We start from the raw sequence: 27,745 nt of genomic DNA, 5'->3' as shown, positions 1-27,745 counted from the left end.
TGGCCGAGGGTCAGAGCGCACACAGGAGCAGTCGCACACACCTGCTAGAGGCTTAAATTACTCCCCGCTACCAGCAAAAACAGGAAGTCAGGAAGGCCAGAAGCCGCCCAGGCCAAGGAGGGAACGGAGGGTCCCACTTGGGCTTGTGGCCAGAGAGCAGGGATCTGAGGGCTGCAGGGTGTGCCCCCAGGTGGCCCTGGAAGACCCTGTCTGGCACACCAGCAGGAGGGCAGCACCCCTCACTTACTGTGGAGCACCCACTGGGTGCAGGGCTGGTCAGGAGACTGGGTGATGGCACTGACCATTCGCGTCTCCGGGCAGGAAAGCCAGGTGGAGCAGGGACCTCAGTCTGAGGGTGAAGCCCCGGGGCCCAAGCTCCCTCTGCTGATGTCAGTGGGGAAGCTGACAGGGTAGGGAGGGTCCCAGCAGTGGCTGGGCAGGTGGGCAGGCCAGCCAAGGCATGTGGGGAGATGGAGGGCTGGTCCACCGTGGCCCTGTGAGTCTGCTGGGCTGGTGGGGCAGGTGGGCAGCTGTCAGAGGGAAGGGGCAGGGAAGAAGGAAGCAGGGTCCCTGGCAGCTCACTCTGAGGGAGGGCGGGGGTGTGCTGGTACCACCTACAGGCAGAAGGGTGGCCTCCGGATCTCCAAGGAGGGAAGCAGAAGCTGCCGCCGCACTGCCAGGGCAGAACCGGGGGAGGGGCACCACCCTCGGATGCCTGCCGGCCCAGGGCCTCTGCGGACACCCACACCCGGCTTCCAGCCACAGAATGAGTGCTGGTTTCACCGAAGCAAGGATGCAAGTCTGGGGCCCACGTGAGCAGGCCCACTACAGCCGTGAACACAGCTCGGACCCCCACCTTCCAGCCGAAGTGTGGACCCAGTGATCTGGGCTGAGATGGTTTCGGCCAAGCCACCTTCCAGCTGGAGCTGAGCCTGACTCCAGAACCCCCTGAGGGCTCTCTCCCCAGAGAACAGGAGTTAGGGTTGTCAGGGTAATCCTAATAGCTGATACTGAGCACCTGTCAGGAGCCAGCCCGGCGCTAAGCACTTTGCAGCCTCGGGCATGTCCATGGGTGAGGCAGGACGATCACCCGACAGGTGAGGAAACTGAGGCCCAGAGGAGCTGCCTCACTTGCCAGGGCCGCAGAGCTGACGGTACAGCCAGGAATGTGAGCCAGGCGGAACAGGTGGAAGAGGCCTCCATGTGCCCCAGGGCCCCCAGGCTTGCTGCTGCTGGGACTCCTCTGGTAGCCCCTCAGCTGTTCACAGCAAACCTGGGGCCAGCAGGGAAGGAAGCAGCAGGGTGGGGTGGGGTTCTCACTCCAGGGACGCCCAGGACGGCGGCTCTGCTTGGAGGCCAGCAGCAGGGGTGGCTGTTGGGTGGAAACATACACCCGGCCATATGCGCCATGGGGTCTGACCTTCTGGAGTGACCACTGCTGACCAAGCAGGTCCTAGGTGCCACAGGCAGGCAGAACAGAACAGCGTCCACCTACACGCTTCACACAGTCAAGGAGCCGGAGGGGGACACTTGCCACCTGAGGACCTTGCCGATCATGGATCGGGAGGCGTTCCTGCCTCAGCATTCCCAACTACTTGTACGTACTGCTCTGACACAAGCAAGAGAAGCTCAGAAAAACCCCATGCCTCTCATTTCCCTGGATCCCAGCCATCAGGACGAGGCCTCGACGCTCACCGCGGGAAGGTCAGAGGAGTGACTATACCCCAGAGACCCCGGGAGGCTCCCCCTCCCGGGTCTCAGTGAGGCAGCTCCCTAACAGGATGCCTGTGTGGTGGGGTCCCGCCTTCAGCCATCCCATCTTGGCAGGTGCACAGAAGGCCGTGTGCATGGTGAGGTCTCAGGAACTGGGCCAGGCAGGGGCTCAGGAGCCCAGTGGCAGAAATGCTCCCCAGGGCAAGAGCTCTAAGTGGGTCCTCACGGATCCTCACAGATGGAGCACAGCGAGGGGGCTGCAGGAAGTCAGCGCCTACTCTGGGCCTAGGATCCCACTTCACCCTCCATATCAGTTACTCCCAGCCCTGGCCCACAGCCCAGGGGCCACGAAGGGGTCCTGGCTCCAACAGGCACTTTCAACGCTGAAAAGCCAAATGGAAACAACTTCATGAGGGTCTAATGCAAGCCCTGCAAGCCTCCACATCTGCTGGTTTGCAGAACTCCCGCCAGCTACGCTGGGTGGTCATGCGTATCTGGGATCAATAATCAGAAAAGGCGATTACTTAACAAATGCAATTTCCTTTTAAGAATAAAGTCTTTCAAAACAGAGAAAAAAAAATTTAAACTAGAAACTCTAGCCAAACAATGGAAACTTCCCTTTGTTCTGCTTTTTGTTTTAAGCAATCCTCTGTACATCTCAGACTGGTGGCTGCTCAAGTGCCTTCTGAGAGAAGGTAGGGGATTAACTGCAAATATGTGTAAATCCTCGGTTGGCCATTCCGCCAGCTCTGCTGCACATCACTGGGGGGCCACTGAGGCAGAGACCTCTTGAAGCAGCAGACCAGCCCACCGCATCTCTAAGCCTCCCAGGGACACAGCCCTCTGTACCCAGCCAGCAGGTGGCAGCTCTGTCCCCAGACACTAGGCCAAGCACCCCAAGCTCTGCAGGGAGGGGCTGTGCTGCAGCCACAGCATGCACCAAGGCAAGGGGGACAGCTCCTCTCTGGGTAGGGGGTGCACACATGATTCTCCAGCACCAGGGCTAGAGATCTGACATTAGGCTCTTGTGAGTGGGCACTCCACGTGACCCGTGGGAGAGAAGAACCCTGCAAATGCAGGTGACACTAGGAAAGCAGTGTTCACAGCTCATGGGTCCTGGCCCACCTGAGAGCTGCAGCCGACAGCCAGGCATGGACCATGGGCTGCCGCAGCCACCGCAGGCATGAGGAGCAGCTTACAGGAAAGGGCAGTGACAAGGAGACCACAGCAGGAGGGCACTAGACACTGCCCCTCACCCCCCACCCCCAACACAGCACAGGCCCCTGGGGGCTGTAGCCGGATCACACAGAGACCTAGGCAGGGCCAGCCCGCACCGGACACGCAAGGGGAAATCTGAAAGGGGCAATGCTCTCCCAATGCTTAAATGCCTGAAAGCTCATTAAAAAAAAACCTCCCCCTCAGCTACCTACGCTGCATTTATAACTCAAAAGCAACAAAATCTTTTTTTTTTGCATAAAAATTCATTGTGCCAGTATTTCCACTTTTTGCATGATTGAAAAAGTTCATATGAAGTTTTTGGAAAAATGATAAAAATGATGGGTGAAGGATACAGGTGACAAGCCCCACGGTAACATCCCAGAGTCTGGGCTGCGGAAGGTAGGCAAATGTTGCACGGATGCCGGACTTCCTGGTCAAGGGTGGGCAGGATGAACCAAGTTTCTCTAAGTGAAACAGCTTTATTTGTAGCAGGCCTTCTCAGAGTCCACACCTCAGAAATATGGGCTGTTTCTGGGGGAGGAAGCCCCACACGTGGCCCCAGAAACCTTCTGTCATGGAACAGGACAGATGTTCTACAATCTGGGAAACACAGCTGGGTTGAATTTCAGGCTGTGGGGTGGGAGCTTAAGACGCAGCAGATTTATGGGCCAGAGGAAGTACAGACGTGCCAGATTTGCTGCCTGGATAGATGAGGGCCTGGGAGGCGAATGCACAAGGATGAAGATGGCCTCTGTCTCCAAGGCTCTCTCATGCTGGGTGAGCCAGGGAAGGCTCCAGACTCCAAGGAGCTAGATCTGGCTGGAGAAGCGTTCACCCCAGGGAGCAGAGAAGAAGGTTAAAGCCAGCTCAGGGACAGCACAGAAAGTTCCAGCTTCAGACATTGGGAAACCAGTGTCATTCTCCGGGAAAGGGAAGGACATGATGAACTAGTTCTAGAAAAATTAATCTGTCTAGAGTGCAAGACAAACAGGCAAGGGGAAAGTTCTGGAAAGCAAGAAGACCACCTAGAAGCTGAAGGAGTCCTCCACTCCAAATCTAGTCCTGTAAGAAGTACTATGGGCCTACAGGTGAGGCTTCAGGCCTAGGGGGTCTGGGTAGGGGAGCAAGGAGCATGGAAGGTTTTCCCTTCGTGAAGGAACAAGAAAGGGATCTGCCTTCAGAGGGCAGAGAACAGGAGTCAGAGTGGGCTTCACCCCTCCGGCTCCGGCAAGGAGGATCCAGGGAGGGCAGACCGCACCCGCTGCACCCCAATCCCCTCCACTTCAGTCTCCTTTTGAGAGCAAGTTCACTCCGGGGAAAGTTCAGAGATACGGCCTTCCCCGCAAAAGCAAGTTTGAGAACACATGCTACTCTGAAACCACCTTGCAGAGAGGGCAGCTCTTCAGCTCCCATCACGGAGAATGCCTGCTCCTTCCAGGGCAGAATCCAAGGTGGCAGCTGCCAGCGCAGGCAGCCTGGAAGGCACCCAGGCTAACATGCTCTGGCTTAATGCCCCATTGAGCAATTTCCTGAGAGTTTTGTTAGGCAGGTACTGCCTCCCCATCTGGGCTAATAGAGGGGTGCAGCCCAGGGAAGAAATTTAAAATGGCTCACATTTTGTTCTGGAATGAACTAGGGGAGGGGAGCAGTAATTTATGAGATAATTATATTTGCCCTGGGGCTTATGCTAGAATTAGTTCTATGAGAGCTTGTTTCCCTAGGCAGACGCTGGGGTGAGCGCAGGAGCAGGAGCATCTCAGACAATCCAGCAGAGTCACCGCCACTGCTCTTGCTAACAGGGACCAAAAACATGAAGACAAGCTCATGGCGGCAGATGAACTACTTCCACCCACAGCCACAGGCCAGCTTACTTGTCCAAGGGCACTTACTCAGTCCAGCCCACCGACACCTGTTGCATGTCACCATTTAGCATCCCCAGATCAGAAGATCAAAGAATGGAACCTGATAGGCTGACTCCAAAGTTCACCACAGAGGAGTACACATACAGGAAAAGTACATCTTTTTTCGAAAAGAACAATGAAGGGAAAACTGCACCATCTCAAAATACATCATGATACTACAGAGATGAAAACACCACGCTATACAGAACGGTATACCACAGGTCAACAGCAGGCTCCAAAATAAGAAGCCAAGCATCTGTGGACACTGAACTTGGAAGAGTGGCATTTTAGATGAATGGGAATAGGATGGGCCATTCTGTCAAGGCGTTGGGACAACTCTCCAACCACTTACGGAGGCTGGGGGCAACACCAGGGACTGTTCAGATCCCTACCCCATACCATATACTCATCCACCCCGCCAAATAAACCCAGATAGAACAACGTCTGAATATAAAACACAAAACAGTAACAGTCCTGGAGAAAATAAAGATGTATTTACAATCTGGGGATAGACAAAGCACGGAACCCTGCAGCCAAAAGGGAAAAGACTGGGAGTTTTCATTGCACAAAACCTGTTAATGTCTTTAGATAATTGACCACCAGAAACAAAGATCTAGGACTAGCTACAGACCAGAAAAAAAACCTGGAATAAATATAACAAAGTATTAATATCTACCTCAAATAAAGAGCTCCTAACAATCAATAAGAAAAGCATTAGCAACTCAACAGAACAATGGGCTACAGAAAAGAGTAGGCAATTTGCAGAAAAATAAATACAGATGGCCAATGAGCCAGTAATGAGCGCAGTACAAATCAAAATGTGTTATAAGTTTTAACAAAATTGATTTTAAAAAATAGAATCTAGTAATTGACAGCACAGGAGAGGATAAGGGAAAGTACATACTCTCTCTCACAGCTGGTAGGGAATCATTTGGTGCAGCCTTCTTGAAGGAATTTGTCAGCATTTTTAAAAAATTACAAATGTATATACTCTTATACAAGGAATGTATCCCACAGAACTGCTTGTACACACATGCATTATACATGAGCAATGGTACTCACTGCAGCATGCCTTATAACAGCAATAAAACCTGGAGAAACTTAAATGTTCCTCAACTAGATAAAAGCCATGAAGTATGGGATATCCGTACTATGAAATACTACTTGGCTTTTAAAAAGAATGAAGATCTAAAAGTAAAGATACATAATACATTAGCAAGAGAAAAAGACAGGCTATAGAATGATAGGTAGAGAGGGACTGCATTTATGTAAAAAATATGAGTGCATGGAAACACATCCCATGCTCATGGATAGGAAGAATTAATATTGCCAAATGGCCATCCTGCCTAAAGCAATCTACAGATACAATGCAACCCCTATCAAAATACCAACAGCATTCTTCAACGAACTAGAGCAAATAGTTCTAAAATTCATATGGAACCACAAAAGACCCCGAATAGCCAAAGCAATCCTGGGAAGGAAGAATAAAGTGAGGAGAATTACACCCCCTGACTTCAAGCTCTACTACAAAGCCACAGTAATCAAGACAATTTGGTATTGGCACAAGAACAGACCCATAGACCAATGGAACAGTCTAGAGAGCCCAGATATAAACCCAAGCATATATGGTCAATATGATAAAGGAGCCATGGACATACAATGGGGAAAATAGCCTCTTCAACAGCTGGTGTTGGCAAAACTGGACAGCTACATGCAAGAGAATGAAACTGGATTACTGTCTAACTCCATACACAAAAGTAAACTCGAAATGGATCAAAGACCTGAATGTAAGTCATGAAACCATAAAACTCTTAGAAAAAAACATAGGCAAAAATCTCTTGGACATAAACATGAGCAACTTCTTCATGAGCATATCTCCCTGGGCAAGGGAAACAAAAGCAAAAATGAACACGTGGGACTATATCAAACTAAAAAGCTTCTGTACAGCAAAGGACACCATCAGAACAAAAAGACATCCTACAGTATGGGAGAATATGTTCATAAATGACATATCCAATAAGGGGTTGACATCCAAAATATATAAAGAGCTCATGCACCTCAGCAAACAAAAAGCAAATAAGCCAATTAAAAAAATGGGCAGAGGAACTGAACAGTTCTCCAAAGAAGAAATTCAGATGGCCAACAGGCACATGAAAAGATGCTCCACATCGCTAATCATTAGAGAAATGCAAATTAAAACCACAATGAGATATCACCTCACACCAGTAAGGATGGCCAGCATCCAAAAGACAAGCAACAATAAATGTTGGCGAGGTTGTGGAGAAAGGGGAACCCTCCTACACTGCTGGTGGGAATGTAAATCAGTTCAACCATTGTGGAAAGCAGTATGGAGGTTCCTCAAAAAACTCAAAAGAGAACTACCATTTGACCCAGGAATTCTACTTCTAGGAATTTACCCTAAGAATGCAGCATCCCAGTTTGAAAAAGATATATGCACCCCTATGTTTATCACAGCACTATTTACAATAGCCAAGAAATGGGAGAAACCTAAGTGTCCATCAGTAGGTGAATGGATAAAGAAGATGTGGTACATACACACTAAGGAATATCATTCAGCCATAAGAAGAAAATAAATCCTACCATTGCAACAACATGGATGGAGCTAGAGGGTGTTATGCTCGGTGAAATAAGCCAGGTGGAAAAAGACAAGTATCGAATGATTTCACTCATCTGTGGAGTATAAGAACAAAGGGAAAACTGAAGGAACAAAACAGCAACAGACTCACAGAACCCAAGAATGGACTGACAGTTACCAAAGGGAAAGGGACTGGGGAGGATGGGTGGGAAGGGAGGGATAAGGGGGAAAAAGGGGCAGTACAGTTAGCACACATAATGTAGTCAGGAGGGGGCACGGGGAAGGCAGTATATACAGAGAAGACAAGTAGTGACTCTATAGCATCTTACTACACTGATGGACAGTGACTGTAATGGGGTATGTGGTGGGGACTTGATAATAGGGGCAGTCTAGTAACCACAATGTTACTCATGTAATTGTACATTAATAATACCAAAAAAAAAAAATTCCTGTTGGAGGGTAACTAGCAGGCTCTTGTGCTTTAATTGAAACGGCAGCCCTTACGCCTACAGGACATAAAATAATCCTAAAACCTGGGGGGAAAAAAAGCTTAAATTGAAAATACCAACACCACTAAATGTTAGTGGTGCTGCGTGTGGAGCAACTAGAATGTTCATATATTGCTGGTGGGAATATAATCTGATATAACCACTTTGAAATGTTTGGTAGTTTCTCCTAAAGTTGTATATACACTTGAACTTTTACCCAGTCATTCCACATACAGCCATTCTAAGTATTTATCCAGGAGAAATTAAAACATATGAGTATTGAAAAAAACCTAGCATAATAATGTTTACAGCAGTCATTCACAAATCTTGAAACCCATCAACATGTGAATGGGTAAGTACTGATAGAAGCAACAACTTGAATGAATCTCACAGGTAAGATGCTGAGTGAAAGAAACAGTATATAAAAGAGTAAATATTATATGACTCATTTACGTGAACATCTAGGACAAACAAAACTAATCTAGTTCGAAAAATAAATCAGAACAACGGTTTTCCTTTGAGGGGCTGGGTGTAGGCGGTTGAGAAAGGCCCAAAGGAACATTTGGAAGATGGAAATGGTTTATAAATAATGATAAGGGTGTGGGTTATATAAGTACGTCCATTTTTCAAAGCTGAGTTGGGATTTATGCATTTTGTTACATGTGTATTTTACCTGTAAAAAGAACAGTAAAAATAATAGAAACATAGACAGGCATGGGAAATAGATGGAGGTAAGGATGGAAGTAGAGAATGGATAGTAGAATACGGATGATTGTTAAGGCTGGGTGATGGATACCTGGTGATTTATTATAGTGTTCTGTTTATTTTGTACATGTCTGAAAATTCTCATAAAAAAAAATTTTAAGTGAAAAAAGAAAAATAGGAGTGCTGTTCAAAGGTACCAGGCTAGAATGTGTGTTAAAGGTTTGGTCATCTCCGAGAGAAATAGGACAGGCAATAAACAAGAACACCTTTATTTATTTTTTCACAGAATGAGATACCATGGTAAATGTTTAAGCTGTTCATATGTATTCATGTATGTCTTGCCTTTAAATATATATATATGCATATATTTGTAAAGGAAAATGGCCAATAAGCACATGTAAAGATGCTCAATGTCATTAGCCACAGGGAAAATGCAAATCAGAACCACAATGTGGTACTGCTTCACACCCACTAGGAAGGCCAGAACCAAAAAAAAAAAAAGGAAAATAACAGCGCCAACCAGGATGTGGGGAAACTGGAACTCTCATGTGTTGCTGGGAATGTAAAATGGTGCAGCTGCTGAAGTTCCTCAAAAACTCAAACATAGAATTACCATATGATCCAGCAATTCCACTGCTCGGCATAGACCCAAAAGAACTGAAATCAGGGTCAAGAAGAGATATTTGTACACCCATGTTAACAGCAGCATTATTCACTATAGCCAGAGATGGAAACAATTCAAGTGTCCATCGACAGGTAAGTGGGTAAACAAAATGTGCTCTATCCATAGGATGCAATATGATTCCGCCATAGAAAGGGACGGAGTTCTGATACACGCTGCAACTTGGGAGGAATGCCAGAAAAACAGTGTATTAAATGAAGGAAACCCTACACAAAAGGACAAATATTGTATGATTCCACAAACGTGAGGAACCTAGAACACTCAGATTCACAAACACAGAAAAGTAGACTAGAACAGAGTGTTGACTATCCCCAATGACGTGATGGGCAAAGGCTGGCCCAAGGGGCACACAGATAACAGGGCTGCTCAGGGCTCCAGGTGGTACCCTGCCCCATGTGGCTTAGGGGTGCTGGACCCCCTGGGAATGGGCTGGTGGCCAGTCTGGAGCTCCAGCCAGTTCAGGGCTGCCAGCCAGCCCTGGAGGCAAACAAACACCCCCCAGCACCCCCTCACACTCCACCGCCAGGGCTTTCACCACTCCCAGTCCACAGTGGACACCTTCCCTACTCTGACTCTCAATCATACCTGGGGTGCTTTGCAAAGGAAACCTGGCCACATAGGGCAGCACCTCTCAAGTGGACTTGAAGGAACGGCCTGTAGGTCCTTCCTTGACACTGGCTCACTGGCCCCAACCAGTACCCTGCAAGGCAGACACCATCAGCCCAATTTTGCAGGTGAGAAAACCAAGGCTGAGAGCTAGCAAACAGCGCCCCCGGGGCTGAAAGGAAAGCAGACAGCAGCCTAGAGCCCGCAGGACCCTGGGGCTGGCTCTGTGTCCTCCCCACGGCTGCCTCTGAACATCAGCACTGGGACCCACATTGTCCCCAGGATGGCCACACAGGGGGCCTGTCTCGGGGCACACACACCACTGCTTTCTGAGCAAATGTGTTGCCAGCCCATGAGGGGAAGGGCTGGACGCCACCCTTCGTTCCTTTCAGGGCCTCCCCATTTTGAGTGTGTTAGCTGACTATCCAAGAGGCCTCCTTAACCACAAATGCCCAGATTCTCTCAGGGCTCTGTCATATTGAACATGGCCCTGAGTACACCTCTCTGTGCCCTCCTCCCTGCTGGCCCTTAACCTGTCCCCTGCCTCGGCCCCCTCTGCCATCAGCTCTCCTGTCTCTGAACTGAGACATGGATCTAAGATCTAAGAATCTGCCCATGTCCCGGCCCAGCTTAAAACCTTTTCCACTGTCCCGAACCCGCTAGGACATCCCAGCCCCAGCCCGTGCCTGCTGAAAGAAGTACCCAACCAAGACCCACCCTTCAGTGGGTGAGTGGATAAGCTCCATCCACACGAGGGAATATTACTCAGCCATAGAAAGGACTGGAGCCCTGATACACGTTACAGTGTGGCTGGACTAGAAAACAAGACGCTAGATAAGCAAAAGAAGCCACACACAAAGGCCCCCTCTCATGATTCCATGTGTATGAAATGCCCCACGGAGATAGAAGCAGACTGGCAACAGGGAAAGCTATGGTCCTGTGGGTGTGATTTATTCTGGGGTGACGGAAACGCTCTGTAACTTGTTAGAAGTGGTGGCTGCACAACACCGTGAATGTACTAAATGCCACTAAACTGTGTACTTCAAAATGGTTATTTTATATTTCGTGATTTTTTACCTCAACTTAAAGGAAAGGTAACGTCAGCACCTCTCACCCAGGACAGACCCGACAGCCTGCATCTCCTGCTCCTCCTGACTAAGGTTTTCGGAAGCTTCTATTGCTTCTGGATCACACCCAGATTCAGTGGCGTGAGCCTTTCAGCAAAGGAGACCAGCCAGTCCTAGCGGACAGGCTCTAGGACCCTGAGGACAGGCCCTTGGGCCTGCCTCTCCCAGAGCTGCACAGGCGGCTTTTGCCCCTGGGCTCCTCTACTCCTCTACACGGAAATCCCTGACAGCAAAGGCCCGGCCTTGCCTGCTGTTCCATCCCCAGCACTCCACACAGTGCCAGGCACCGAGGAGTAACAGCAACAATAACATGAGCTGGTATGGTGCCAGGCATGTGTTAATTCACTGTATGATCCCCATTTTACAGAAGAGTAAACTGAGGCACACAGAAGTGGAGTGAGCTAGCTGCCCAAGCTCCCTGCCCAGCAAAAGGCAAGGCTGAGATTAGACCCTTGGTACTGAGGCTCTGTCCAACCATTATCACTCCAAGGAACCCCATCCAGTGGGGCAGCAATGAGTCAGACAGCCAACTAGATATCCAAGGTCCAAGACTGCAATAAAAGCTTCTAGACCTCCCAGGTCACAAAGATCAAGGACTCTGTTTCACAATAGCCACTGCAGCTCGGCCACCAGAAGTCTCTCCCCAGGCCAGGGATGGTGCTCAGGGAGGGTTTCACACACTGCATTTAATGCTCCCACCCGCTGGGGTAGGGGGCACCAGGTGAAGACACTGGACACAGAGCAGCTAAGTAAGCTGTCCAAAGTCAGCTACTGAGCATGTGAACCCAGGGTGGCCTGCACCCGAAGCCCCTGCTCTCAGCCCCAGCAAGGCCAAGCTGCAGGGCAGGGAGCCACAGGGAGTCCTCACCTGCCTGCACCATCCCGCACCCCACCCCGTCCCCCAACCAGTGTGCAAATTCTGCTAAATGCCTGAGTGGTGGCACAGTGCAGCTGAAATTAAACGGATTCCAAATACGACAGATCTCTACAGCAAATGCTGGATCGTACTGATTGGGTAAATTCTTGGATCTGAACAGGAGGGTTAAAGCCACGTGGGCCCTGCTTTGAAAAGCAGAGGATCCTTCAGTGGGAGATTCTTGCAAGGGACTCCACACAGCATTTAGTTAATTCAACACCACCTGCTGGGCCCTCGAGGGGTGAGGGTTGGGGACATGCAGTGGACATCTGTAGTAACCACCCTGTGGGGGACGGGAGGCAGGGGTTGGGACAGGTGGTCCTGGAGCAAGTGTTGTGCGCCAGAGGGGGGAGGCCTGGACTGGGGAGCTGGGGAAGGCCATTCCCAGCACGGGGCCCACGAGAACAAAGGCATTTCATGGGCTCACGGCTTCAAATTGCAACAGGAAGCAATCAGGAAAAATAATTAGCTCCCAACTTAGTGGCTCCACTACGGACTGAGGCTTAAATCTAACATGGAAATCAGGGACACAACATATAAACAACAGTCAAATCATTTCTGCAGAAAGTTTCCTCCTCTTCCTTCCATTTTAGGACTGGCCTACCACATGAGCCAGTGCTCTAAAAACCTCGTGTGGACATGCTTCCTAGCATTAAGATGATCGACTCTGCTTTGGCCTCACACAGATCCACAGATGGGATGCCTTCTACTTAGGGGCTTGAACCACAGAATGCCAGGCATTCAACTCCAGCAAGGTCACCCCAAAACGCACAGGAAATTCAAAACTGCAACAAAGTGAAAAGCAACACAGCCGGCTGAGAAACCCCACCTTTAAAACAAACATTTACCAAAAAAAAACAAACAAAACTTTTGCCTCCGTGATGCAGGCATTTCCGGAAAGCGAAGGAGCAGGGCTGGCCTGAACTACTCAGATACTGTCATTGTTTTGTCGTCACCTTGTTTTGCTAGTATTAGACATGGCCGAGAAATGTTAACACGCTCCCGAGAGAGACAAATTTGGGGTGAAACCGCCAACAATCCCTAGGCTTGGGCTGGCAGGCAGGAGGTGGTGAGGAAACCACTCCCTCTCCGTCCCCCAAACCTCAATGGAGGGGCCGCAGCACTGGGAATGTGACCACAGAGCCAGGCCAAGACACCTCCCTGCAATGTCCACACTTGGAAATACTCAGGGAGACAGCTGTTTGCCTTAAAGGGGCCCAGACAACGGAACCCGAATCGCTCCCCACCAACCCAAAAAAAAAAAAACTGCAGCCGCCAGAACAGCAGCCGGGAGAGTACAGGACTCGCTGGCCGGGTCCACTCCCCTGGCCACAGTCCAGAAAAACAAAACACTCACGTCCTAAGAGAATGATTTAGGTAGCGAGAGGCTTGCTTTAAAAACCACATGGCAATCTCCAAATTAAAAGAACATGTGTAGCGTTTCACAAGGCGTTTAAGTTTCCTGAGTCCTCCTGACCTCAACCCCACCCCTTGGGACACACCAAAAGTCGGAGAGCAAGGTCCCCGGTCCTCGATTTCCAAAAGGGTGTGCACGACTGAGGCACCAGCACCCCTCCCCGCCCGCCGCGCCCCGGGCCCACGTCAACCCGCGCGGCGGCCCCACGCGGCCCGCCCCGAGGTGGGCACCAGCCGGGGGCCGCTGTTTGGAGTCCCAGCGGCCAGACAGGTCGTCCGGGTCGCACGGGCACCTGGCAGGTGTCAGTCGTTTGGAAACCGCCCGCAACTTGGCCGGGAGGAGCTTCGCAACAGGCCAGGCCGCCCGGCGCCCGGGCTCAGAACTTTCTCTGCAACTTAAATCAGTTCTGGGAGCGCGCAGGCCGGCCGCGCGGCCATCAGAAACAGCCTCGCCAGAGCTCCCGACGCAGGCCGGCGGGGCCCGTCTCCGAGTCGACAGTCCCGCTCGGGGCCGCCCGCCTCTCCCGGCCGGCTCACGCGGGCGCACCGCCGAGCGCCCGGGGGCCGGGCAGGTGAGGGCCCGCCCGCGCCGCACCTGGCGGGGCCAGCGGCCGCGGGACGGGGCCCGGGCAGGCGAGACAAAGGGCCGGCGCGCGGCCCCCGGGCGGCGGGGGGCGGCAGGGAACTGCGGCGCGCGCCCCAACTGGCACCCAACTTGCAAGGTCGCCTCCACGCGCGGCGCACTTGGCCGACGGCGCCCAAGCCATTGTCCCCGCGCCCGCGCCCGCCTACCCGCGGCGGGGGCCAGGCTGCAGCACAGCGCCAGCAGCAGCAGCGGCGGCGGCGGCGGCGGCCGGGGCGCCGCCTCCATGTTGTCCGGGGCCGGCCGGGCCCGCCGCGCTCACTCGGGCTCCATGGCGCGGCGCGGCGCGGCGGCGGCGGATCCTCGCGCGGCTCCCGGCGCCTGCCGCCTCCCCCTCGGGCGCTGCGGACCAGGACGGCGGGGGAGGAGGGAGGAGGGCGCCGAGCGGAAGCCGCGCCGCGTCTCCGCCCCCCGCGCCGGCCGCGCCCTCCCGCGGGCGCCCCCCGGAGCCGGCCCGCGGCCTAGCTGCCGCCCCGCGAGGGGCCCGCCGCGTCCTCTGGGGCTGCTGGGGGCCGCGGGGTGCGCGCCGGACTTCCACCTTGCGGAGCCGGGCCCGACCAAATAGTCCCGGAAGCAAGTGTGTCACCTGTAGAGCTGCGGGGACCCAGCCTTACCGGCGGGGAAACTGAGGCCCGGGGTGCGGGGCGTGGAAGGGGGCCGCCCGAGGGCAAACGCTGTGAGACGGTGTCGGGGCCGGGAGCCAGGGCCCCTAGCCAGGTGTGTGCGCTTTCCTGCGATGCAGCCACTCGGCAGGGTCCCGGCGGGGCGGCCCGCCACACCTGTTCTCACGCCGGGAGGGCGCGGGGCCGTGAGCTGGTGACGAAGAGAGGAAGGAGCTGCAGGGGCTGAGAGTGGGGGTGGGCTTGAGGTTTAGGGGTAAACCAAATATGTGCCCTCTGCACTAGTTAGGGTACAGGAAGACAAGACCGAACTGAAGACAAACGCTTCTCTTCGGAATGCGCCGCTGGGCGGGCAGAGAGAGAAACCCCTGCAGGATGGCAGACCTCCCCCTTGACCCATTCAACGAGCTGACACCGCGCTCCCCCATCCCCCACTGGGTGCCCCCCTGGGCACCAGGCTCAGCCCTGAGCCTTCAGGGCACGGCAGGGGCTGGGAGGGGGCCCAGCTCAGCTCTGCAACCTTGGGCCACAGTTCAGACTCTGGCTCTGCTGCTCCCCAGAATCAGGTGTGCCCTTGGTCTGGTCTAAATATAACCTCTTTTCGGAACTTCCGGTCTTAAAAAGTAAACACAACAATGCCTGTCTTTGCAGGTAGGAGCTAACCAGCTGTATCTCCCATGAACAGCTGAGGGCTCGGGGATGCACACATTCTGAATATATTTGTGACTTTACAAAACTAGTGGTCACGCAGAATGCCTCTGTCCTCGTGGGGTTTATATTCTAGGGAGGGAGACGAAAACAAGAGACATACAAGTTTATTTTTTTAATCGAAATATAGTTTATATATAATATTATATCGGTGTCAGAAGAACTTAGCGATTCAATATATATATACATTACAAAATGTCACCAACATAAGTAGTTACCATCTGTCACCATACAAAAATATTATAGTATTACGAGCTATATTGTCTGTGCTATACTTATAAATTATTTAGTAATTTAAAGTTTGTCACTGATTCTGTAAAATCTTTCTACATAGATAGATAGTAACCCCACTAGAGTGGGTGAGGAATTAATAATATGGTTAACTGTTGAGCCACTGTGTTGTACATTTGAAACCAATATAAGATCGTTTATCAACAATACTTCAAATATAAATAAATGAATAATTTGAAGTTTGTACCTCTTTATCCCCTTCAGTTATCTCACAAGGTCCCTGCTCCCATGGTAACCGACCCTCTGTCCTCTGTTTGAGTCTATTTCTGTTTTGTTTGTTCATTCTTTTGTTTTTCAGATTCCACATATAAGTGCAACCATATGGCATTCCTCTTTCTCTGACTGACTGACTTCACTTAGCATAATGCCCTCTAGGTCCATCCATGTTATTGCAAATGGCACAAGTTCTTTTTTATGACAATAATATTCCATTGTGTCTTTGCACCACATCTTCCTTATCTATCGATGGACACTTCAGTTGCTTCCATACCTTGGCTATAGCACTAATGCTGCAGTAAACATAGGAGTGCATATATCTTTTTGAATTAATAATTTTTTTTCTTTGGGTAGAGTGCTAGAAGTGGAATTGCTGGATTACATAATGTTAGTTTTCTGAGAAACCCCCGTACTGTTTTCCATAGTGGCCCCCATTTGCACTCTTACCAGCAGTGTATAGGGGGGTCCTTTTTCTTCACATCCTTGCCTGTTATTCCTCCTCGTATTGATACTAGCCATTCTGATGGGTATGAGGTGATATCCCACTGGGGTTTTGATTTGCATTTCCCTGATGATTAGTGATGTTGAGCATCTTTTCATGTGTCTGTTGGCCATCTGTTAAAGACAAATAAATTTAAAACAAAAACTCCCAAACACCATAAACACACCATGAGGAATGCCATGGAAATGGAGGGTGTTAGGCTGCAACGTTGGGGGAAATTTTGACTTAGAGAGGTAGGGACATTTGAGCTACCACCAAGGGACAGGTGTGCTGAGGGGAGAGCAGGTCAGGCAGAGACAGCATCAAGAAGGAAGGCTGTGGGCAGGGGAACCACAAAAGGCCAGGGTTGCTGGAGCTGTGGGTGGAGGTGGAGGGAGGCAAATGGTACGTTAGGAGAAGCCAGCTGGGACCTGTGCAGATCAGACCTGGAAAAGGAGTCAAGAGTTTATCCCAAGAGCAGTGAGAAGCCAGGTTTAAGTAGCAAAACCCCTTACTGAGTCCTCTCTCACACCCTGTGCCCAGCCCAGCAGTGCATCCTGCTGCCTCTGCCTTCAAAACAGATGCAGACTTCCGGTTCTGACACCCGCTACCACCACCCGAGCTGGGCCACCTCTCACCTCCCGGTGGATCTCCCACTTCCCACCTTGATCCCCTTCAGCCTAAGCTCACGGCAGCCACAGTGAGCCGAGTAAAGCAAGTCAGATCACACCCCTCCTTGCTCAAGAACATGCTATGACTCCCATTTTAGAATAGGAGCCAAAGTCCTTACGGCACCTACAGGGCCAGCCTCATCTGGCCACATCTCTCCCTTGCTCTCTCCAGCCTCTGCTACTCCTTCCTTCCCCTCCCCCAGCTCCAGCCAGCAGGGCCTCCGTGCTGGTCCTCAGTACACCAGGGCATACTTCTGTCTCAGGGCCTTTGTACCTGCTGTCCTAGCTGCTGGAGTTCTTGAGCCCAGTTATCCACATGGCTCGTCCCCTCAGATCTTCAGCTCCTCAGCCAGACCTTCCCTAATCCCCTTTGAAAATAGTAAACCACACCATGCCCACACCCATCCTTGCTCCATTTCTTCGCTGTACTTTTCTCCTTTGCACTGACCACCTCTGACGTGCTAAGTGCTCACCTATTTTTCTGCCCTCCCCTAGAATGGAAGCTCCATGGAACAGAGATTTTAATTTGCTTTGTTCACCGTGTGTCCCCCTGAGCTTAGACCAGGGCCGAATACATAGCAGGTGTTCAAAATGTTTGTTGAATGAAGGAATGAAGTGAAAAGATCTGAGTTACATTTATAAAAGGAGTGGGGACAGGACTGTGAGGAAGGAAGAGGGGATGTGGGGGCTGGTCACCAGGTGGGCGCTGTGGTGGCAGCCGGGAGAGATGGTGGCTTGGACTAGCAGGGGATAGGACACTCATGACTGGCAAGAAGGGACTGGATTCAGGGTATTTTAGGAAAAGCTAATGGGACTTGCTAAGGGGCCTGGGTGGCCCACAGGGCCCTGCTAAGTGGACCCTTATTATAACAGCTGGCCCAAAGTTCAGGTCAGGGTTCTCAATCTGAGAAGGGATACTGAGACGCTGAAGACCCTACCCTCAGTTATGCAAACGACTAAAAGGAAAATGAACTAAGACTAAACAGAGATACATTGGGATACTTTAATCTCAAGGAGGCAGGGGAATGCTTGACTCTGAGAATGGGAGACCCGGTAAACAGAGGAAGCCAGTTAGGTCAGGGGACAGTGGAGACCAGCACAGCTCCTGGGGTGCCCTGGGGTTTTCTTGGGGACTGCTACACAACTCTTGGGATGCCAGTTGTTAGGGGGCCACCAGAGACCCCCCCAAAAGGGAGGGACTGTGCCCCAGATCCCAAGGCATTAGAGTGAGATCCCAGGTTGCCTGACTCCAGCCAGAACTTTGAGAAAAGTTATTTGTAAGGAACAATTGAGAACAAATCACTAATTTGTTCTGCAGAATCTAGATATCATGAGGGCAGTAATTTTTAGATCCTTACCAGTGTAAGAAGCAACCGGAGAACGTGCTAAGCTCCCACTTCCCCAGAAGCCTGCCTGTTGAAGCTCATCATGCCAGCTGATCTTTGCTCAGGCCTCACGTTTGGAAATGTTTACTCTCAGTTCACTCCTCAGATGCAAGTTCCATCCCAGTGAAGTCACAGGTGCTTGGCACCTGTCAGGTCTAATCACCTTCAGGGACAAGGGCTCAATTGGGGTCCTTTTAGGGCCCATCAGAGGATGATGTCTCAGCCCTGTGATACTTGGGGCCGTGCCTGTTTGGTTTTCTTCCCAAGCTGGAACATGCTGACTCTGGAGTTATTCTGGCATGAGAGCCTTCCTGTCCTGCAGGCCTGGCGCTATGGTCAGAGGTGTGCCTAGGACTCCAGCATCCCAGGCTCCCTGAGCCCTGCGCATCCTCCAGAAGACAACTCAGCAAAGCACTGGGAACCGGCCCACCCCTCACATTCTGTGGGCCTCTCCCTGGCAAGCTGGTGGGCGGTGGCAGGCCTCGTTGAAGACCATGGTTTCTATGCTGAGGTGTGAGGGACACAGGCTGTACTTCACCTCTCTGAGCCTTATCCGTGAAACCCATCCAGCCCTGCACTTCAACCCTCCTGATAACTGCCCATGCCATGCGTGGGACCTGCATCCTGGGGCACATGACCCAGCCTGAGCCACACAAATGTCCAAATGTCCTGTCCACTTAGTTTTGTTTTATTGCAGAATAAGGAGTTGACATGCAGGTTTCATTTGCCTTTTTAACACTTTAAAGACACCCATAGTGAGTTGAGTGGTTTCCCAAAAAAGATATAGCTACATCCTAATCCCAGGAACCTGTAATTGTTCATTTATTTGGGAAAAAAGGTCGTCTTTGCAGGTATATCAAATCAAGGATCTTAAGATGAGGAGCTGGTCCTGGATTATGCAGAGAGAACCTAAATCCAAAAACAATCGTCCTTAAACAAAAAGGCAGAGGGACATTTGAGACAGATAGACCAGGAGGAGAAAGAAGAGGAGCAGGCCATTTGAAGACAGGCATAGGCCAGCGAGATTTGGCCACAAGCATAGGAATTCTTGGAGCCCCCAGAAGCTAGAAGGGGTGGGAAGGGTCCTCCTCCAGAGAGAGCAGGGCCCTGCCCACACCTTGATTTCAGACTTCTGGTCTCCAGACTGAGAGAATAACTTTCTGCCATTTTAAGCCATCCGGTTTGTGGTGGTTTGTCACAGCAGCCACAAGAAACTAATATAGCCCCTAATTTTCTCAAACACATTTTAGAGGGAAAGAAACAAAAAGTCAGAAAAGTAAGGGCTTGTCCAAGGTATCGTCTCCAACTGCTTTGATACTATGGCAAACCTGAGGAGGTGTAACAGAGACTGTGTGCATGTGAGGCCTGAAATACTATCCAGACATTTACAGAAACATTTGTCCACCCCTGCTCTAGGGGATCGGATGCAGATGCTTTGTTCTAAAACAAGTAAAGCAAAGTAAGAAGGTCAAGGGGTAAGGAAGGCCTAACCTGGGGGGTGACGTTTGTGCAGGGACCTGGAGGAAGGGAGGAAGTAAGCCATGTAGGAGCAGGGGAAGCCAGGGCAAAGGCCCTGAGGCCCAGCAAGGGGCCGGAGAGGCTGGAGCAGAGGAGCAGCTCAGGTCTGCGGGGCTTTGGAGGCATCTTCCTCTGAATGAGATGGGGGTACTTCAGAGGACCAGGGGCAGAGAGAGCACGGGATTTGATCTCCATTTTGCAGAATCCCTCTGCTACTGTGTGGGCAACAGACTGTAGGTAGGGGAGTCAAAGGAGGCCAGGAGAGGGGGCCACTGCCGGGATCCAAGTTCAAGACGGTGGTGACCAGGATGGCAGCAGTGGGGACGGCGAGAAGAGGTTGGGTCCTGGATCTCTGAGGGGAGAGAGAGCCTGGAGAGCAATGTAGAGGCCGAGAGAGGGTGTCAAGGGTGACATGAGAAGATTTGGCCTGAGCACCTGGAAGGCCAGGCTGCCTTTCACCGAGATTGGAAGTGCTGGTGAATTAAAGGGAAGAGATCCCGGGGTGGAGCCGGCCCAGTGCTCATCTAACTGAGATCCTGTTAGACCTCCCAGTGGAGAAGAGCGACAGGGCCTGCGGTTTGGGGAGGAGGGCTGCACTGGGCACAGACATGGGGGAACCTTCAGCATTAAGCCCACAGTCCCAGAGGAGCAGCCCCGGAGAAAAGGCTCAGGGGCTGCACTTCGGGGCCTCCAAGCTCAGAGGTAAGGAGGGCTCCCGGAAGCTGCGGAAAAGGCAGACGGAGGGGTAGGGCTTGTGCCAGCTGCTGCCAGGCGAGTGGGATGGGGATGGAGACTTGCCCACTGGACCTAACAAGTGGCCAGTCACCCATGACCTTGGAGAGCCATTTAGAAATATATAGTGGCTTGAGGGTACCTGACTTTTACTGATGGCTGGGCACACAATGTAGCTTAGTTGAATATGCAGGACCCCACAGGTCAAGGCAGAAAGCTCCTGGTCAGTACACCTGACTGGAAACCTGGGCAGCAGCCATACCTCACTGGTTACTCTTAGTGCAAAATATCCTTGGGTCACTTCTAGTCCCCAGAACAGAGTCAGTTCAGGAAATGCCATTACAGTTTTGGTTTAATGATCAAAACTAAAATTTATTCAAAGTCAGAGTTTCAACCTGCCCAGCTGGACTGGGCAGTGGCCGGGGAGCCTCAGCAGGGTGGGCCATCTGGCTCTGCCCTTCTCCTTGATGCTGCAGCTGGGGAAGAGGGGGGACACAGGGGCGGGAAAGGGCTGGGGGCCTGGCATCCCTGTGACCACACACTCTCAGGCTCTTTGTGGGTACCCTGGGTATGTCTCAGAGGGCGTCTGATCCCTGGGACACACAGCTTCACCCAGTTATCCAGGAAGCACAGGCATTGTCTGGCTCAACTGCTGGCCGGGCAGCTATAGCCACGGCCTTGGCCTTTAATTTATCAGGCATGGAGCAAGCACCACACACACATGTTGTCCCCCAATGCAGACCCCAGCTTCCTGTCCCCTCCGGTTCCTTGAAGCCTCTTGACAGTCTTGAGGTAATAAAGTGATGGGGGGTCACAGTAAAAAAAAAGAGTTATAAATTAGCCCACAGCCTGGAATAAGGAGTATTCTATCCTCCTAGCTGGACAAATACACCTTCCTAACACAGGAAGGCAGGGCCACACAAAACTCTTTGGACTCCTTGAAGTTCTGTGTTGGAGCATGGTGACAAGGGTCAGGTGACATCCCAGGTGCGTAGGAGGGGGCGTGTGGGGGAGGCACCCACAAGCCTAGACTCAGCCTCTCTGCTGTTTGGACAGGGATTTTGGGGTCCAAAAACCTGGAGCAAGGTGAGGGGGTGGGTTTGGCACCAGGGAGCAAAATGGCACTCCCCCCCACCCCACCCGCACAAAATGAGGGCTCTGCACAGGTGGGACATTGTGTAGTTTACTCTCAGGAACATTCCTGGAGCTCAGACATGGGGTGGACTCACCCCACCTCCCTGCAGGACCCACTCCATCCTTGGGGGATTCTAATGTAGCCACCTCAATAGCTATAATGGGAAGGGAGGTCAGGGAAGTCACCCAGGACCAGAGGATTTGCCTGGAGGCTGGGGTGGGGAGTGCAGGTCTCAGGGCTGTTGGTGGCTGGGGGCATGCCTGGGGGGTCTTGGGTCCCTGCTAGTCCCAAGAAGCCCCCTCCTTCTCCTTGCTGAGGTCTTAGAGGGAGCAGCTGTCCCAGGCCCTGGTGGGAGTGGGTAGGGGCTTTCCTGGCCTTGTAAGGCCAGCAGGATACCTGGGCCTGGCATTGAACCTAAAGATCCACTTGTTGGGGTGTTGGGGCAGCAAAGATAGGGAACCTCATGAAGTGGGCAAGTCAGACCCTGCGCTCGACCCTCAGCCCCAATTGGTGAAGCAGGCAAGACTGCAGCCTGCTGCCTAGGGGTGCCTGGCAATAGGGGACGTGTCTCCTGCCAGCACCCCATCCAGGGCCAGGATCACAGGTCCTGCCCTGTTTGTCCTGAATTCTCCAGCCAAAGAGCACAAGGGCAGCAAGCAGGGCATAGGCACCTTTGATGTGCAGCTCAGGGTTCACAGCCAACAATCTCTTGTGCAGATTTTGTACCAACACTGTTTCTCCCTGCAAGGAAGGGGCAGATCAAAGGTCTCCTGCTCTGTTCCAGAGGTGCAGGGAGAGTTTTCCCAAGATTCTCCAGGAGTGTCACTGAACCCCTGCTTGCCTAACAGCCCTTGAAGGGAGGTCTCACTCATGCCCAATCTACAGGGTGAACCTGAGGCAGGGGGACAGGTTGAGTGACCTGACTGAGGTCCCTCAGCAAGCAAGGGCTGCAGCTACAGACCCCATTATTTTTCCTCTCTGCAAGGCGCTGTGTCCTTTCCTTTTTATATGGGGAAAAGTCTAAGGCAGATGATGGCCAGGGTGGCTGAGTCACCGGCCTCCCCTCCTCGGGCCTGCAGTGAGCCGTGCGGCCACCAGGGGCCAGCAGCATCCTGCCCTGCCTGGATTCTTCCCGGCACTCCCAGAGCTTTTGTCAAAATGGGAGTGAGTCTCAGGTGCCTTGCCAGAGAAGCCACCGCACACATCTGATGCTGTCAAGACAAAAAGAAAGAAGCAGGCTCCCGGGTAATGGGACACAGTTCAAGTGCCCACTGCATGACCTCAGGCAAGCTTTTGATTGCCCAGGGACCTCACTTCTAATCTGGGTCAGTGGGAATTATAGTAGCTGCTGGCTTGGCTGTGTTGGGGATGAAGCTAACCAGGTAGCAAATACAGAATGGGTGCCCAGGATGCAGAAGGACCCCAGGCTGAGCCTACAGGGGGTGTCCGGGGCATCAGAGCTCAAACCTTGTAACATCTGAGTGGTGCTCCTCAGGGCAGAGCTGCTCGGAGCCTCCCTTGTCTGCCTATGACTTTCACAGGCAGGGCATGTTTTTCCTTAGCCAGCACTCGGCCTATACATGTACAGACTCATGCCAGCCTCTGAGCACTCATGTTGCCCCTGCAGGGAGACTCTGTTATCATCTTCCTTTTGTGATAATGAAGCTGAGGCTCAGAGAGGCCGAGCACCTAACCTGGAACACAGCCCACATTAGCCCCAGAGCTGGGATTTGCACTGGGGGCTCTGCCCCCTGCATCCCACACAAACCGCTGCCTGAGTCGCCTATGCAAGGTCAAGGATGTTGACTCCCTTCCAGATCCCCATCTCTGTCCCCATCTGGTTTGAGGTTTGCTTGGGAAGAAAAGCTCTAGGCAGATGTCCACTGTCAGCCTGCCATGGGCCTCCCCAGTGGCTCAGGACCTTCAGCCATGGGCAAGCCAACTGGCAGGCAGTGTGGTGCGGTCAGGATTCTCCTCCCACTCACTCCTGTCAGCCCCAACAGGCTGAGGAACATGCAAGTGGCCTGCGGCAGCCCTGTGATAAAGTAAGGTTGGTGTCAGTGAGGCTGAAGGTCAGAGAGGGAGGAGCCAGGTTAGAGACAGGGTTTATGGGTTTCATTAGGTTAATGGGATTTATTTTATACTCTGATTATAGAACTAATTCACGTTCATTGCAGTAAAGTTTGAAAAGATAGTAAAGGATAAAGAAGAGAACAAAAATCTTCTATAATCTCATGGATGCGATCTCATTACTGTTAGCATTTATATGTGCAGACATATCTCAGAGATACTGAGGGTTAGGTTCCTACACCACAATAAAGAAAATACTTCAATAAAGTGAGTCAGATGCATTTTGGTTTTCCAGTACATGTAAAAGTTATATTTACACTATACTGTATATAGTCCATTAAATGTGCAATAGCATTATGTCTAAAAAACATGTATGTACCTTAATTTAAAAATACTTCATTGCTAAAAAATGCTAGCCATAATCTGAACTTTTAGCCAGTTGTAATCTTTTTGCTGGTAGAGGGTCTCATCTCAACGTTGAGGACTGCTGACTAATCAGGATGATTGTGGCTGAAGGTTGGGGTGGCCTTTGGCTTCTTAAGTTTCTTAAAATTCTTAAACTTTCAATTCCTTAAAATAAGATAACAGTGAAGTTTGCTGCATTGATTGGCTCTTCCTTTCACACACGATTTCTCTATGAAGTGCAATGCTGTCTGATAGCATTTTACCCACCATGGTAGAACTTCTTTCAAAATTGGAATCAGTATCAAAACCTGGCGCTGCTTTATCAACGAAGTCTATGTAATTGTCTAGATCCTTTGTTGTCATTTCAACAATCTTCACAGCATCTTCTCCAGGAGTAGGTTCCATTTCAAGAAGCTAGTCTTTGCTCATTCATAAGCAGCAGGTCCTCATCTGTTTGAACCTCATCATAAGATCACAGTGACTCAGTCCCATCCTCAGGCTCCATTTCTAGTTCTGGTTCGCGAGCCATTTCCACCCCGTCTGCAGTGATTTCTTCCACTGAAATCTTGAATCCCTCAATGTCATCCATGAGGGTTGGAATCAACTTCTTCCAGACTCCTATTAATGTTGACATTTTCACTTCTTTCTGTGAATCACAAATGTTCTTAACAGCATCTAGAACAGCGAATCCTCCCCAGAAGATTTCTGTTTACTTTGCCCAGATCTATCAGAGGAATCCCTATCTATGGCAGCTATGGATTTACAAAATGTATTTCTTACATAATAAGACTTGGAAGCCACTTGGAAATCAGAATGACTCCTTGATCCCTGGGCTGCAGAGTGGATGTTGTGTGAGCAGTGTGAAGACAGCATTAACTTCGCCGTCTGTCTCCATCAGAGCTCCTGGGTGACCAGGTGTATTGTCAGTGAGCAGTCATATTTTGAAAGCTATCTTTTTTTCTGAGCACTAGATCTCAGCAGTGGGCTTAAAATATTCAGAAACCATGTTGTAAACAGCTGTGCTGTCGTCCAGGCTTTATTGTCCCATTTCTGGCAGGCAGAAGAGATTTAGCATAATCTTAAGGGCTCTAGGTTTTCAGAATGGTCAGTGAGCATTGGCTTCAACTGAGTCACCAGTTGCATTAGCCCCTCACAAGAGAGTTAGCCTGTCCTTTGAAGCCAGGCACTGACTGCTCCTCTCTAGCTATGAAGTCCTGGATAGCAATTTCTTCCCATAGGAGGGTTTCTTCTACATGGAACATCTGTTGTTTAGTGTAGCCACCTTCATGAATTCTCCTAGTTAGACCTTCTGAACAACTTGCTGCAGTTTCTCCATCAGCACTTACTGCTCCACCTGTACTTTTCATTTATGGAGACACCTTCTTTCCTTAAACCTCATGAACCAGCTTATATGAGCTTCAGACTTTTCTTCTGCAACCTCCTCCTCAGTTCTCTCAGCCTTTCTAGAATTGAGTAGTTAGAGCCTTACTCTGGATTGAGCTTTGGTTTAAGGGAATGTTGTGGCTGGTTTGATCTTCTATCCAGACAACTTGAACTTTCTCCATATCAGCAATAAGGCTGTTTCACTTTCTCATCATTCTTGTGTTCACCACAGGAGCTCTTCCAATTTCCTCTAAGAACTTTTCCTTTGCATCCACAACATGGCTAACATAGGCACAGGAGGCCTAGCTTTCAGCCTATCCTGAATTTCAGCATGCCTTTCTCACCCAGCTTAATCACTTCTAGCTTTTGATTTAAAGTGAGAGATATATAACCAACACTTAGAGGCCACTGTAGGGTTTTTAACTGGTCTGGTTTCAATGTTGTTGGGTCTCAGGGAATAGGGAGGCCCAAGGAGAGAGAGATATGGGAACAGCCAGTCAGTGGGGTGGTCAGAATGTTATTTATAAATTAAGTTCACTGTCTTACTTGGGTGCAGTTCATGGCACCCCAAAATAATTGCAATAGTAACATCAAAGGTCACTGATCACAGATCACCACAAGAAATTAGTAATAATGAAAAAGTCTGAAATATTTTGAGAATTACCAAAATAGACACACAGACACAAAGTGAGCAAGTATGTTGGAAAAATGGCACCGACAGGCTTGCTGAGCCCTGGGTCACCACAAACCCTCAAGTTGTAAAATGTGCAATATCTGTGAAGCACAATAAAAAGCAAAGTACAGTAAATCAAGGTACACCTGTATTTTCTTCCAGTCTTTTTTTTCCTAGGCACCTACATGGAGATGATATTTTAAAAGCAAAATCATGGTCAGAGGGTTCTTATTCTGTCAGAATGACAGATTAGATGTCCAGAGAGCCCCTCTTGGTACAGGACATGTAAAAATACTGAAACGATATTAATTTTTAAAACACTTTTTAATGCATAGTAAAGTTGGTGGGAAAGTAGGGGTCATCTTTAAGGCCAGAAATAATAAGAAAGCCATATTCATATTTTTTAGACAATAGGCAATATGAACACTTATTATAGCAGAGAAGTAAACACTGATGATGTTAGGGGATTGTTACTTAAATTTTTAGGTGAGAATACAATATTGTGGCTATCTTCCTTATTTATTCATTTATATATATATTTTTAAATTAAGGTATCATTGATATATAATCTTATGAAGGTTTCACATGAGCAACATTGTGGTTACTACATTCACCCATATTATCAAGTCTCCACCACACACCCCTTTGCAGTCACTGTCCATCAGCACAGTAAGATGCTATCTACCTGTCTTCTCTGTGTTATACTGTCTTCCCCGTGATCCCCCCACACCATGTGTGCCAATCATAATGCCCCTCAATCCCCTTCTCCCTCCCTCCCCACCTCCCCCACCGCCTCCCCTTTGGTAACCACTAGTCCCTTCTTGGAGTCTCTGAGTCTGCTGCTGTTTTGTCCCTTCGGTTTTGCTTTGTTGTTATACTTCTCTGTGGCTCTTTCTTAAAGAGTTCTTATCCTTTGGAGATGTACACGGAAGTGTTTTCAGATGAAATAGTGTATCTGGAATTTACTTCAAAACCGTATCGAGGATGGGTGGGCTTTGAGATGGGCCATGTGATGAGTTTATTGGGGGTTGTTTTACCATTCTTCATATAATTATATATATTGGAAATTCTCCCTTAAAACAAAAAGATGAGATTCAAAATGGCATGAGAAGTGAGATGGAGAACTCCTCCTAAAACCACAAATAGTACGAAAATACAGCTAATTAATACAACTAACACTAAAACAGCAACAGGAAAGAGGGCTGCACCAGACTGCACAGAGACCTCACGAACAGAGCAGACCTCACAGAACAGGGTAACGTACAAAACCCTTGATCTGGCGGGACCCGAGCCCTTCCCGCACCTCAGCTCACCGGCAGGAGGAAGAGAAACGGAAAGGGGAGGGGGTGGAATCCCAGAACTGCTGAACACCCAGCCCTGGAGGTCTGCTTTGGAGCAGAAACCTACATTGTGTGGTGCTCTGGAGGTTGGTGGGGTTGAGGAGCT

At 50.4% G+C, this 27,745-nt stretch overlaps 1 protein-coding gene across 1 annotated transcript in view; it reads right to left on the bottom strand.

The window, feature by feature from the left end:
• Positions 1–14,367, bottom strand: part of LRP5 (LDL receptor related protein 5) — a 104,219-nt gene extending 89,852 nt beyond the window's left edge. The window contains exon 1 of the mRNA XM_036875759.2: positions 14,161–14,367. Within this exon, the coding sequence (XP_036731654.2) occupies positions 14,161–14,239 (79 nt within the window). The 5' untranslated portion in view covers positions 14,240–14,367. The remainder of the gene's footprint in view (positions 1–14,160) is intronic.
• Between the last annotated feature and the right edge of the window lie 13,378 nt (positions 14,368–27,745).

Source organism: Manis pentadactyla, chromosome 9, assembly GCF_030020395.1.
Source record: "Manis pentadactyla isolate mManPen7 chromosome 9, mManPen7.hap1, whole genome shotgun sequence".
Taxonomy (NCBI): domain Eukaryota; kingdom Metazoa; phylum Chordata; class Mammalia; order Pholidota; family Manidae; genus Manis; species Manis pentadactyla.
The sequence above is the reverse complement of the archived record's forward strand: the minus strand, read 5'-3'. Positions and strand labels throughout refer to the sequence as shown.